General features: G+C 44.0%; 1 protein-coding gene across 2 annotated transcripts in view; it reads left to right on the top strand.

The window, feature by feature from the left end:
* Nucleotides 1-14,454, top strand: part of BCAR3 (BCAR3 adaptor protein, NSP family member) — a 104,536-nt gene extending 90,082 nt beyond the window's left edge. For both annotated transcript variants that reach the window (XM_044301586.1, XM_044301587.1), the window contains 8 exons: nt 3,608-4,050; nt 4,962-5,062; nt 5,345-5,976; nt 7,068-7,183; nt 9,631-9,799; nt 10,290-10,401; nt 11,702-11,914; nt 13,801-14,454. In XM_044301586.1, the coding sequence (XP_044157521.1) occupies nt 3,608-4,050; nt 4,962-5,062; nt 5,345-5,976; nt 7,068-7,183; nt 9,631-9,799; nt 10,290-10,401; nt 11,702-11,914; nt 13,801-13,964 (1,950 nt within the window). In that variant the 3' untranslated portion in view covers nt 13,965-14,454. The remainder of the gene's footprint in view (nt 1-3,607; nt 4,051-4,961; nt 5,063-5,344; nt 5,977-7,067; nt 7,184-9,630; nt 9,800-10,289; nt 10,402-11,701; nt 11,915-13,800) is intronic.
* Nucleotides 14,455-15,098: the final 644 nt, after the last annotated feature.

Here is a 15,098-nt window from a genome sequence, read left to right as displayed (position 1 = left end):
TCCCTATAAGTGACTGAGCAAAAAGTCAGATAAAATACAAGCTTTACTAACCGGGCCATGCTATTATATGCTAAGCGTCATCTAATGAGCTGGTAAAACAGTCTAGATCACCTCTGCCATCATGACCCCTCCTCACAGAACCAGTACCTTGTACTGACCGTCACTCTAAAATGAATTTACAATTCTGTTCTGCCTCGGGTAATGGATGCTGGGTGACAACCACTAATGGCAGCCATTATAATGCCCACAATGGTTGTCACCCAGCTTTCCACCAACCCTGAATAAATACTTAAAGGGATTCCATCACCTCTTTTTACCCTATAGAGATGCGGACATGCACGGCTAGATCGCTGCTAGCATGTCCGCAATATACCTGTCCCATATCTCTATGTGGTTTTATTGAGTGTAAAAAATTATTTCATATATATGTAAATCAGCCTGGTAAGGAGCCCAGCACCGCCTGTATCCAGGAATCTCCTCCTTGCACATATAGTCAGATCGCCGTGAGCTTGCGCATGCGCAGGTCCTTCCCTGAGGCTTATGCTAGCGCAGGGAAGGAACACTATGCCGGCACTGCGCATCGCGAGATTACGGCGATCTGACTTTGTGAGCAAGGAGGAGATTCCTGGATACAGGCGGTGCTGGGCTCCTTCACAGGGGGGCGTGGCTGGTTTCCTTCACAGGGGGGCGTGGCTGGGCTCCTTCACAGGGGGGCGTGGCTGGGCTCCAGAACGGTTAGTGCGGCCCCTTGGGCCCCTTACCAGGCTGATTTACATATATATGAAATAATTTTTTACACTCAATAAAACCACATAGAGATATGGGACAGGTATATTGCGGACATGCTAGCAGCGATCTAGCCGTGCATGTCCGCATCTCTATAGGGTAAAAAGAGGTGACAGAATCCCTTTAAGCTAAAGCTGGTAACACAGAACCCGTGCGGCAATGCACAGAGGCTGCATGTCTCCTTAGTATGGAGCCGCACAGCCTCCATGTGCTGCCATAAAGCTTCAGTCAGGTTTGGTATGTACAGGGATATTTCCCTAGGAACAATGCATTGGGAGTCCATTGAAGCACACCACCATATTATTTTTTTTTATTTTTTTTGTGTTAAAACCGACATTCTTTGTATGGACATGGAGGCATAAAGACAGTACAAGTGAGCCCTGTGTACATTTCTGTTGCATCCAGGAAAGCTGTCGCTTGCAGGGCATGCTGGGAGTTGTAGTTTTGCACACAGGTTGCTGTATTAGTTATTATAATTGGATTATAGCGGTCATCCTCATGTATGTTTATAATCCTTTTTTCTGGTCATTGCATGTGACATGAACACACGTGTTTGCTTCTTAATAAGTAACTGAATTCCAGCATAAGCTGAAAATGAGTAAATGAGTGCACAGCCATTGCTGGTAGATGCACAGTACATGAAAGCAGGGAGTGCATTGATTTTCCTATGATCTCTCCGTATTGTGCATGTACAATGTCAAGCAAATATTACTCCCTCCCCCATCACTGGTGACTGTAATCTATCAGGCGCAGCTGCAACTGGCGGTGACCTCTGTGCCCGGTCCCAGACATGAGGTCAGAGGAGACGGTAGGAGGCGCTTCCATTACAAGAACTATATTCCCATGTCGCGCCCGTCACTAATAGTATTAAAAAAATGTCACGGCTTAAAATGAAACGCAGTTACCAGAGACAGAGTAGTCAGCCGCACCACTGTAGGCCTCTGGATTGCAAAAGTATTCACGTCCCGAGACTCTGCTGGCGATTTTCTATGTACTTTTACAACAAAGAATTCAGGCGTAATTCTGTTCTGCGGTAAGAAGTGGTGTTAGAGGTGGTTAGTGTGAAGTTTCACCGGTCAGGATCGGGATAAGCCCTTCATATTGAGCCCTATCCCCTTGGTCCCTTGTTTGGCATGATAACTGGACACTCATCCATTTAAAGGGCCTCTATCAGCAGATTTGTACCTATGACGCTGGCTGACCTGTTACATGTGCACTTGGCAGCTAAAGACGTCTGTGTTGGTCCCATGTCCATATGTGCCCACAATACTGAGAAAAAAAGATGTTTTGATATATGCAAATGAGCCTCTAGGAGCAATGGGGGCGTTGCTGTTACTCCTAGAGGCTCTGCTCTCTCTGCAACTGCCATGCCCTCTCCACTTTGACATGGCCAGGCAGTGTAAGGCCCCTTTCACACGGGCGAGCATTCCGCGCGGATGCGATGCGTAAGTTGAACACATTGCACCCGCACTGAATCCTGACCCATTCATTTCTATAGGGCTGTGCACATGAGCGGTGATTTTCACGCATCACTTGTGCGTTGCGTGAAAAACGCAGCATGCTCCTCTTTGTGGGCTTTTCACGTAACGCAGGCCCATAGAAATGAATGGGGTTGCGTGAAAATCGCAAGCATCCGCAAACAAGTGCGGATGCGGTGCGATTTTCACACACTGTTGCTAGGAGACGATCGGGATGGAGACCCGATCATTATTATTTTCCCTTATAACATGGTTATAAGGGAAAATAATAGCATTCTGAATACAGAATGCATAGTACAATAGCGCTGGAGGGGTTAAAAAAAATACTAATAATAATTTAACTCGCCTTAATCCACTTGATCGCGCAGCCGGCATCTCTTCTGTCTTCTTCTTTGCTGTGTGCAGGAAAAGGACCTGTGGTGACGTCCGGTCATCACAGGTCCTTTTCCTGCACACAGCAAAGACCGAAGAGAAGCCGGGCTGCGCGATCAAGTGGATTAAGGTGAGTTAAATTATTTTTTATTAACCCCTCCAGCGCTATTGTACTATGCATTCTGTATTCAGAATGCTATTATTTTCCCTTATAACCATGTTATAAGGGAAAATAATACAATCTACAGAACACCGATCCCAAGCCCGAACTTCTGTGCAGAAGTTCGGGATTGGGTACCAAACATGCCGATTTTTCTCACGCTCGTGCAAAACGCATTACAATGTTTTGCACTCGCGTGAAAAAATCGCGCATGTTCCTGCAACGCACCTGCATCTTTCCTCACAACGCCCGTGTGAAAGGTGCCGAAAAGTGATCACATCCGACCATATCAATCAAAGTGCAGAGGGTGTGGCAGTTGCAGGGCCTCTAGGAGTAACCGCAACACCCCCATTGCTCCTAGAGGCTCATTTGAATATATTAAAACTTAATTTATTCTCAGTAATGGGGGCACATATGAACATGGGACCAACACAGATGTCTTCAGCTGCCAAGAGCACATGTAACAGGTCAGCCCGTTTGCAAATCTACTGACAGATGCCTTTTAATTGTCTTCTGTCATATTGAAGGGAAGCATTCAACATCCTCTATAAAAGTATTAGCAACTCGGGCACAACATCCACTGGTTCTACAAAGAGTGGTAATCATTTTCTCAGCTTTTATAGCCCTTCTCCTCAATAGCGCCCTAGGCAGCTGCCTACTTTGCTTGGCCCTGATCTAGGTTAGTATTCTTGTTCAGGATAACATGTATTTTATGCAGGATAAGATATAGTTGGTTGATTAACTTAGTTTACAGCCACTGAAGATGGGTCAGTATGAAATGCATACAATGCTTGTTCTTCTCTCTCTCAAGGTGTCTGAGAGCCTGGTGAGAAGAGATGGAGATTTCCTGATCAGGGATTCATTGTCCAGCCCTGGAAACTTTGTGCTCACCTGTCAGTGGAAAAACCTCTCCCAGCATTTCAAGATAAATAAAGTAATCATCAGACTCAATGAAGCTTACAGTCGGATTCAGTACCAGTTTGAACTTGAGAGCTTTGACAGTATCCCAGCATTGGTGAGATTCTACGTGGGGAATCGCAAGCCAGTGTCGCAGCAGAGCGGAGCCATCATTTTTCAGCCGATCAACAGGACTGTGCCGCTAAGGTGTATAGAGGAAAAGTATGGGGTCTCCCCAGCTAGACGTTTGGAAATGGGAGCACTGGAAGAAAAAGCAGAAACCCCTAAAAGACTGAGTCTCAATATAGGCCATGGCCTGACACCAGAGCAAAGCCTGATCCGGGAAAATCTGCTAAGGTTTGTAGGAAAACTTGTATGTGTTGGATGAATGGCAGCAGATAATGAGCACTTCCCTTACAAAAAGTGAATGTAAAATTTTACTGTTTCAAAAATATCTCCGGTCACGACCACTTCTTCGTATCTTTTTGCAGCCTTGGTATTATTTTGGCAAATAATCTTTTTTTCTTTGTATAGTTTTCTAATATAGTTTATGTATTCATTTGTCAGTGTCCAAGATCTCTGCTTGCTGTTATTAAATAGGAACCTTTAGTTATCTTACCTTTCATTATACAAAAAATAACATTCATTTGCTGAAGCTGTAATATCTATTTAGGCTAGCCGTCTATAGCATTTTCATAGCTAGTTTCATTCTGTAGTCTGTTAAAAGATCGCCACCTAGTGGCCACGGTGGCATGTAAAATTTAAGGGGTTTTCTGAGACTTTCCTACTGATGACCTATCCTGGATAGGTCATCGGTATCTGATTGGTGGGGTCTGACAACCAGAACCCCCGCCGATCAGCTTTTTGAGAAGGCACTGGTGCGCACAGTCGAGTGGTTGTCTTCTCTCGGCTCTCGAAGCACAGTGTCGTCCATGTGTTAGCGGCTGTGCTTGATATCGCAGCTCAGCCCCATTCATTTTGGGGCCATGTGATCGGTGAACATGATGTCGCATGACCTAGGCTAAGCTGTGAGCACCATTGCCTTCTCAGACCGCTGATCGGCGGGGGTCCCGGGTGTCTCCCACCGATCAGACACTGATGACCTATACAGAACATAGATCACCAGTAGAAAAGTCTCTGAAAACCCATTTAAAGGTATATAAACATATTTATAATATATTTTTATTTAAGAAACATATAGTAGTAGACACTGGGCTTGACATTTCCGATTGTATAATTGGCATTTGTTTGTATATTGGTCCTTCCAGAAATAAGGAGAAAAGCGGCAGCCATCCATCTTGCTTAGATAACATGCGAGAAAAGAGACGGCCACTCAACTCGCATCAATCAGAAAGCTACCTACCACTAGGTAAGTATGTAGTTACTCTGCCAGCCCATTTCAACCCTCAGAACTGCTATAGGATGCTTTCAGAAGGACCTCATTTAGGTGTTGGAAAATTGTTGCTTTGCATTAGTCTGGAGACCATCCTAAAAACCTGCGGACAAGTCTTCTTCAGGTCATCTGCATGGGATTGTAATTTGCTCACAATGAGTAGGTTATGAGAATGGTCCAGAGGGTAAAGGGCAGGTCATTGATAAACATTTGCCAATATGTAGAGATACACCATATTAACATGTATATATTTTGTAGGTAACAGACAGCAATACTTGTCACCAGGAATGGATGGGAGGTTAACGCCGAGACCGAATGTCTTCAGAACTGGAAGTGAACCCACTCTAAGCCCGACGGAAATCCGGAGGTTCAGCTCCGAGGCTCACTCTGCAGAAGCATTGAGGGGATCAGACAGTCAACTCTGCCCTAGAGCCCCTCCAAAGCCAAGCAAGTCGCTGTATGTGAAGCAGCCACAGTCTCCTACAATATGGCAGAACTCAGAAGCAAACTATTGTGAACTGCAACCTACACCTCTAGAGGACTTTGTGTGGGCAAAGACCCATTCCTCACACAGCAGTATGATAGAAAGTCAGAAAGCAGATGAAGAGGAGTCCCTCTCTCTTAGTAACTCAGAACTGAGCTTCCACACGTTGGAGGACAGTATATCTCAATGCTCTCAAACAGAACCCAATGAGAAGGGGGGTGAGGTAGAGTTTGTTAGGCCAGTATATGAGAATGTATCCTCGTTTAATCTTAAAGACTTTGAATCTATTTTACTACCCCCTGAAAACAAACCCTTGGAAACAGCCCTACTGAAACGGGCCAAGGAACTTTTTACAAACAATGACCCAAGGACTATTGCCAAGCACATCCTCAGAATGGACTGTAAGGTAAAACCTCTTTCATGTAATGATAGAGTATGTAGAAGGGTTAGAGCAACAAAGGTTACTCCATGAATATAGACATCAGCTATTATTGAAGCTTACTTTAATTTTTTTTTTAATATATTCAGTTAAAGGAGTTGTCGTGTCTCGCCAGCTCCAGGTGGCCAGACTTAAAGCATAAGTGAGTTTTTTTTTTTTTTTTTTTTTTTTTTAATGTTTACATGATTGCTGTGCCTCTTAGTTCACAGTTATGATTGTACTAAAATGTCTATTTAGGCTTCCATAATGTTTTTCGTTTCAGCTGCACAGTTAGATGCATTTCACTCAGAAGCAGTGGGCATATCCCTTCTGTGGAATTTGCCAGCATTGTCCTGCTGTGCCATCCTTTTCCTTAATTCCCACTGTTTGTTTTCAGCTCTGAAGCTGACAGAACAGATAAGGAGGGAGAAATCACATCACAGAAAGGCAGGAGGCTCCTCTAAATTTCAGAAGGAGTGTAGAAGCAGTTGTTTTTATCAGACTCCGGGTCTCAGCTGGCTCTGACACCCCACCCCACTTCCTCTCAGCCGGCTTCTGAGTCTGTCACCAGACAGTGGACTACAACTAGGTGGAAGTGAGACCCCTAGTGGTTATGACTTTACAGCTTATTGAAGTGGATGCAGGCATATTTTTTAAATGAAGTGATTTACAAGTTTGCTAGTTACACCATTCTCCATTGTTTCCATAACTCCCATTGTAGTGAATAGGAGCTATGCAACCAGCGTAAGAGAACAAGCTACCGTGCTTCTATAACTCCCAGCGTTATGGATGTGTCCGGGACTCCTGTCCCTGACACAGAGTTTCTTGGTAATGCAGCTCAGGCTTTGGGCCTGTAACTTCATGCAATAGTTTAACAATTTTCTTCTTCTGGTCTCTGCAGAACTGTGAGAATTGATTACATTTAAAGGTCTGGTACAATTCTGTAGTGGCCACCCAGTGTCCATGAGGAGCTCCAATCTAATTTGTAAAATTAGAAGCTGGGGTTAATTAACATATGCTTATCAGCCCATCACATGATGCTTCCTGAATATGCGCATATAAACCTTTGTACCCTACAGGTCGCTAGGATACTTGATGTCTCGTCAGAGATGGAAAAGATGATGGGAGTGAGCAGTGGCCTGGAACTAATGACACTACCGCATGGGCACCAACTGCGCTTGGACCTAATCGAAAGGTAAACTTCCTCTCCTGCAGCTATCTAGATATTTACCTAGTCTGATAGGTATGAGCACCTGTTCCTGTCACTAAAACAATACACCTAATGTAAAGAAAGAAGTATTTTTTTTTACCGCCATGTGTCTAGCGGCCTATGAGAGTGAACAGTGGCGACAGGAGCCACATGCCCCATTGGCTGAGGTGAGGCGGCCCTGGTTATGGTGCTGTCTAACTCGTCTGTCAAGGGGCTCCACGCAATTGTAAAGACCGCCAGTATGTGTAGGACAGAATGCGGGACATGTTTAAGGGTACTTTCACACTAGCGGCAAGGAACTCTGGCAGGGCGGGCCGGAGTTCCGGTGGCAGCACGGCAAACATGCCGAGAGGCGGCCTGAATGCTTGCCGTGCTGCTGCCAGAACTCCGGACTCCTCACCCACCAACATCTTCCATCAGGAAAGAGTTGAGAAGCCACAATACACATTAGATGGTCTCATGGAACCCACTAAAATTCGCAGGTTTTGGCACCCCCCCCCCCCCCCCCAATCCCCTCCTAAAGTGAAGGAGAGCACACCGCACATGAGCATCATGCTGTGAATTCACTGCTATAGGAGTTACAAAAATAGCCAAGTCAGCCTGCTCGGGCTAATTTAGAAAGTCCTGTAGAAGTGAATGGAGAGCGCACTGCACATCCATGGCCACCTCTCCATTCACTCAGAGTTGTGCATGTATTTCCTTAGCTAAGATATTAATTCCCAGGAAATGGTTACAAACTGATCCACCCACAATACGGGAATGGCTCACAGAAAGTACAAGGATTTGAGAGAAGATGGCGAGTCCTACTCAAACCTACGAAATGTGAGAGTATCTGGAGCAAATGGACTGACTTTCTAACTCCCACTAAAGCACTCCAACTGTTTGAACTTTAGTCTTATTTGGCTAGTTTACTGATACATTGTGTTGAGGTTTGCTATAAAACTTCACCACTTTAGTTGTTTTACTTTCCTCTCTATTTCTATGATTGTGAGTCGTATGCCTTCAACATCTTTTTTCTGAACCATGAGAAATAATCATTGGGTTCCTGACTGGTACTTTTACTCCTCATTACCTTTTCCCTTCCTTCCCCCCTGTTCTCTCCTTCCTCTTCCCTTCCCCTCCACTGTCCTATGTAATGAAGTTACACTTAAAGGGCTTCTGTCACCCCACTAAAGTCATTATTTTTTTTTGGGCTAGTTACATTCCTTATAGTGCGATATATGAGAATATAATGGTGTTACTTACTTTCCTTCAGCCGTTTCTTATAAAAACTAAGTTTTATAATGTAAATCCGGTCTCTACCAGCAAGTAGGGCGTCTTCTTGCTGGTAGCCGCCGCAAAAAAACGCCCCCTCGTCGTGTTGATTGACATGGCCAGCCGTGATCTCCTCCTCCGGCCGGCCCTGTCAGCATTTAAAAAATCGCGCGCCTCTGTTCATTCGGCGCAGGCGCTCTGAGATGAGGAGGCTCGTCTCCTCAGAACTCCCTCAGTGCGCCTGCGCTGATGACGTCTTCTCTTTCGGTGATGTTATCGGCGCAGGCGCACCGAGGGGAGTTCTGAGGAGACGAGCCTCCTCATCTCAGAGCGCCTGCGCCGAATGAACAGAGGCGCGCGATTTTTAAAATGCTGACAGGGCCGGTGGAGGAGGAGATCACGGCTGGCCCTGTCAATCAACACGACGAGGGGGCGGTTTTTTGCGGCGGCTACCAGTAAGTAGACGCCCTACTTGCTGGTAGAGACCGGATTTGCATATTATAAAACTTAGTTTTCTCAAGAAACGGTGGCATGAAAGTAAGTGACAACATTATATTCTCCTATATCGCACTATAAGGAATGTAACTAGCCCAAAAAAAAAAAAGGACTTTAGTGGGGTGACAGAAGCCCTTTTAATAGTTAAATTTGTATTTTATACAATGCTAATTGATGTTCATACATATTTTTTTTTTTTTTCTTCCCCCTTTTTTCATTATTATGTGATTTGCATTATCTATATATCTGCTTCCTTATATTTTATTGAGAGTGACGTAACTCATGTTTGTAATCTTAAACTTTTTCAAAAATTAAAGAATTTACAAGAAATAGCTGAGCCAGCGTTTAGCATTTTTGGAACTCCCTTCATTACAGAGAGCCAGTTCTGGAGATTTCTGCAGGTCCCACCTCTGGGGCCCACTTCTATCTGACATTGATGGCCTATCTTAGCGATATGCCACCAATGTCTGAGATGGGCCAACCCATTTAAGACGTTATTACATTGGTATGGAATGAAATCCGTATACATGAAGGGATAGGATGATTAGGAAATACCCTTTACCCTTCAAGTTTGTACATTACTTTGAATTTGAGAATCATGGCTCCACATCACATGTAAAGAACCCATTTACTATCTGACAGCTATACAGTGATGACCTGATTGTAATATATTATCATTGCAGGCATACAACCATGGCCATAGGGATTGCAGTGGACATTTTGGGATGTACGGGTAATTTAGACGAAAGGGTTGTAACACTGAACAAGATCATCCAACTTGCAGTAGAACTGAAGGATTTGGGAGACTTCTTTGCCTTTACTTCCATCATGAAAGCACTGGACATGCCTCAGGTGACGTACTGTCCATGACGCCAATGTGCTGTGTATAACTGACTGGCTAGTTTCACATTTATATTCGTCTGTGTGTATTTGTGTTCATTAGACATCTATTAGAATGTGATGTTTATTGGAAATAATGATAATGCACGGGGTGCAGAAGAAAAGCTTCACTGAAAATACCTACATTAGGATGTAGCAGGAGCCATTATGTAAGGCTCACCGTCCTTAGGCACATGGCACCGAGATCACGTTTTAACACACGGATATGTTTTTATGTCTGCAAAGTAAGAAAAACTAAGATCTCTACAAGTGACTGCAGCTTTATGGCAATACTTGGATAACTAGGGGGGTAAAAGCAAATTATTATATTGTAACAGATTTTTATATATAATAAATAAAAATAATTACAGATAATTTATTATGTTCTGAACGTAGCTGCTTTGCTATAAAATCTAGGATATCACTCATGATTGTAACATGATATCTGGTTTCTTTGGATCAGATTACAAGGCTGGAACGTACCTGGACATTCCTGAGGCATCAATATACACAGACGGCAATCACTTATGAAAAACAGCTGAAGCCTTTTAGCAAAGCTTTGTATGAAGGAGCAGGTAAGTGAAAAGTGCATTTCTATAACAGAGTAGGGTTGTCATCTAGGTAGAAATTATATACATACAGTACAGACCAAAAGTTTGGACACACCTTCTCATTCAAAGAGTTTTCTTTATTTTCATGACCTCACGACCTTGACGTGGTGAGTGGCTTATTACGCTTTGGCCAAAATGTACACCAATGCCTTATTCAACATCCAGCATAAAGGCACTTGCTGGTAGCCGCTGCAAAAAAGCACCCCCTCGTCGTGTTGATTGACAGGGCCAGCCGCGGTCTCCTCCTCCGGCCCTGTCAGTATTTCAAAAATCGCGCGCCTGTGTTCATTTGGCGCAGGCGCTCTGAGATGAGGAGGCTCGTCTCCTCAGCACTCCCTCAGTGCGCCTGCGCCGATGACGTCTTCTATTTCGGTGATGTCATCGGCGCAAGTGCACTGAGGGAGTTCTGAGGAGACGAGCCTCCTCATCTCAGAGCGCCTGCGCCGAATGAACAGAGGCGTGCGATTTTTGAAATGCTGACAGGGCCGGTGGAGGAGATCGCAGCTGGTCCTGTCAATCAACACGACGAAGGGGCGTTTTTTTTTTTTTTTGCTGCGGCTACCAGCAAGTAGACGCCCTACTTGCTGGTAGAGACCTAATTTACATATGACAAAACTTCGTTTTATAAGAAACAGCTGACGAAAAGTAAGTAACACCATTATATTTTCATATATCGCAGTATAAGGAATTTAACTAACCCAAAAAAAAAAAAGACTTTAGTGGGGTGACAGAACTACTCCCTCCTGACCTCTGCACAGGTCACATAGCATGCCTGGAAAACTCTCCCATATCAGTCAATGGGGTCAGCTCCTAACGCTGGGCTCAGATTGTACGGGCGTTTGCAATCGCGCATACAGAGACAAGCGAACGCCCATTGTCGCGCGTTCCCGCTGAAGTCTATATACGGGAACGCGCGACAAGACGCCCCAAAGAAGCTCCTGTACTTCTTGGGGCGTCGGGCGTTTTACAGCGCGATCGTACACACTGTAAAACGCTCAGGTCTGAACCCAGCCTAAATGCTGTTAAGAACAGCTCAGTCAAAATGGCCTCCATAAATATGTTCAAAACTTAGAATAAGAAAATGTGCCTTTAGAAAATGAAAACTGGCTAGAAAAAGTATTGCTATCTGGGTTTAACCAGCAGAAAGAGAGTTCCATTCCCTTCAAATCCCTTTGTCAGCCCCAAGGTAAAAAACTGTGTATAATTTCTGGATCACTTGGTTTTAAGTGCAGACAAAATTGTAAATGATGCATTTGTTTTTTAGGTACAATACTCAACACACAAGAAAATTTCACAGTCCCCCTCGTGGTGCCTGTAATATTGTTGTTGGAGCGTCAGTCTGTCATATTTGAAGGAATGGACTGGTGGGAGAACCATGACCGAGGATGTGAAATAATGTTCAACCATTTGGAATCTGCACGAATTATTGCCCAGAATGCAGCTTTGTATCAAAGCAATGCAGAGCGGCTCTTGGAAGGTAAGCAATGCGTAACACCAGGGACTTCAGCCGCCACGTGGATGAGGGCACGCTACTACGCCCCGGTTATTAATAAAAGTATAGACATGCTCTGCTTGCAATGGCTGTATGGGATACGATTAGAGAGGAGCAAAGTGACTTTGGATGCTTCAACTGAAGTCGCTTTTAAAAAAAAAATTATTATGATGCTGTATGGAGATTTGTCTCCGTAGAGTATTAGAATGTATGGGCTCTGATGAACCGAAGTAAGTTAATCACGAAGTTGCGCGAGATTTTGTTCCATTATTTTGTTAATGGATTATTACAGTGAAAAACCTTGGGACCGAACTCTGCTTTGTTTCCAAGGTATCACTCGGAACTGAAGCCGAGTTTGGTTCCAAGTTTTGAAGTGGTTCTGCACTGTAATAATCAATTATCTAAGTTATTCAACGAAGTTGCGCACGACTTTGTGAATAACTTTGGCTCATTGGAGCCCATACATCTCCGAATCATGAATCTCTGTATAGTATTACGATTTTTTTTTTTTTTTTTGCGAAGCGCCTTCGGATGTAACAGCTAAAGCTCGCTTCGCTCATATCTAGATACAATCTTCATAGAACAGTTGCACAAGGGAGTGTTATGGCTCAGTGGGTACATAGCGGGAGATTTATAATCTCTATACAACCGAAAATTGCAAATCTGGGGTTTGTGAGCCTTCTGAAAAGGGGGCAAAGGTGTGGGTAGGGACATTGGCCCCAGCAGATTTATCATCATTTATGTAGTAAACAGAAGTAGGCGGCACAGCTGTACACTCTACAACAATCCATACACCGACACGGGTGTCTCGCGCACCTCCACGTCTTTACTGCAATCAAGTTCAAAAATAGAGATAGTAAGAAGGCGGCACTCGCCCATGCAGTAATTTACAAAATGGATCCTTTATTCATCCGGGATATGGTTTAGCAATATCGGCAGAAATGACAGGGGCGGAATGCAGATAATCCACACATAGCGGCGACTGCCGTTTCGCACAAAATTGCGCTTCTTCAGGCCACTTCAGTGCCGCTATGTGTGGATCATCTGCATTTTGATGATATTGTTGAACCATATCCCGGATGAATAAAGGATCGTTTTTGTAAAATTACTGCATGGGTGAGTGCCGCCTTCTTACTATCTCTCTTTTTGAACTTTATCATCATTTGTGGCAATTGCCTGGTGTAAATGATTAACTGACATCTATGACGGCCATAAACTGGTGTAAATGATGACAGATCTAATCCAGCTATGAGCTGGCGTAGATTTCATTCTAGACGCACAGAACTGCCGGAGGATGTGCCTCATCATAAAGTAAAAGCGGAGCAGGGATATCGAGGCTGGCGTTGAAAATGCTGGTAAATCTCCCTACAATGTAGTACTGGGCAGGCTGCGAGACCTATGCCAGGATGAGCTGTGTGCACGCGCGCAATATCTCAGCAAACCGTATCCCCTTGTAAACCTAAAAAGCTGGAATATGGCGGCTATAAGTTGAGACCTCATGCACACGAACGTATGCCGGCTATTCCTTGCATTGGGGACCACAACTTGCAGTCCCCAATCCATGGGCACCATTCGTGCAGTTGCTGCAGACCCATTCAATTTGATTGGGCCCATGATCTGTCCGCACCCTAAAAAAATAAATAAAAAAAAATTGTTCTGTTCCGCATCGCTCCTTCCAGATTGCAGACCCATTCAAGTGAATGGTTCTGCTATCTTGATACAGTGTGCACTCAGCCGGTGCCTGTATACTGCAGACCCCAATACGGGCACGGCCAAGCAACTGCCCTGTGCATGAGGCCTAATGTGTGCTTTTTTTTTTTTTTTATATATATATATTTCTGAGATCTACCCCTTTTTTTGTGTACTTTTAGGATTTACACCAGATGAAGAGATGAGTGAAATCTTGAAGACAGAATTCCAAATGAGACTCCTATGGGGGAGCAAAGGAGCCCAAGTCAACCAGGCTGAAAGATACCACAAATTCAGCCAGATCTTAACAGCCTTGTCCCGAAAACTAGAGCCCTTAGCTTCTTGAAGCAGACCTGCCTCCGATGTGTGCTGTATAATAGAGACTGATTCCAGATTTTAGCTGTTTTTGTGAACAGCTTGCTGTATATGTACAATGTATATTTTGCCTTTGTTTTTAAAAAAAACCTATAACAGCAAATTATTTATTTAATATTACTATGAATTTGATCTCCGCTACTAACTGTGTAGTAGCATAATGGACAGGCCTCGTTCATAAACCTGTTCTACTAAAGTGTCGTTACTGCCATAGCAGTCTGCTTCCAGATGTTATTTTTCTCAAGCGGGTTTGAGAAATGAAAGCTGTGGGAAATGGTGACTTTTATTTTAACCTGGCTTATTTTATGCATTAGGCCCAAAATCATGGATAAATTAGACTTCTGTTGTGTAAGTATAACAGATATAAACCAAGTCCTTAGTGAATAATGTATCTACCAAGAAGAAACAATCTGTGCACGTGAATAAACGCCCCTGGAAAAGTAAACCTTTACTGAAGGGAATGTGTCGCCTATAGTGTGGTGTTTATTTGGATGAAATGGGTAACTTTAATCTCTTACAAAAGGTGCAGTTTGGTTTTACAACGTACCCTTCTTAAAGTCTATGGACACTTGAAAGTTGCGTTCATTCATTATCAGACCTCCGGATAATTACTTTGCAACCTGTTCCTAGCTGTAGACTTGTCCCCCAGGCTTCACTAGCAATGATTTACCCCACTAAGGGTCCATTCACATGTCCGTTTTTTCTTTCCTGATCTGTTCCGTTTTTTCAGGAACAGATCAGGACCAGATTTGGACCCATTCATTTTCAATGGGTCCTGGAAAAAATCGGACAGCACAATGTGTGCTGTCCGTTTCCGTTGTTCCGTTCCGCATGTCCGTTTAAATATAAAACATGTCCTATTCTTGTCCTGAAAAATCGGATCCTGGTACAATACAAAGTCAATGGATCCGCAAAAAACGGATGACATTCGGATGTCATTCCGTATGTCATCCGTTTTTTGCGGATTCCGTTCCTGCGTCACCTCCACCAGAGATCAGTTATTTTTGACAGGAGAAAGTACTGCAAGCAGGATGCAATCTCTCTCCTCCTTTATTGGCTATAGACGCAGGGATGGGGAGGAGGTTGTCCTGCCAGCTCGCTCTGC

Source organism: Bufo gargarizans, chromosome 7 (assembly GCF_014858855.1).
Source record: "Bufo gargarizans isolate SCDJY-AF-19 chromosome 7, ASM1485885v1, whole genome shotgun sequence".
Lineage (NCBI taxonomy): Eukaryota > Metazoa > Chordata > Amphibia > Anura > Bufonidae > Bufo > Bufo gargarizans.
The sequence above is the reverse complement of the archived record's forward strand: the minus strand, read 5'-3'. Positions and strand labels throughout refer to the sequence as shown.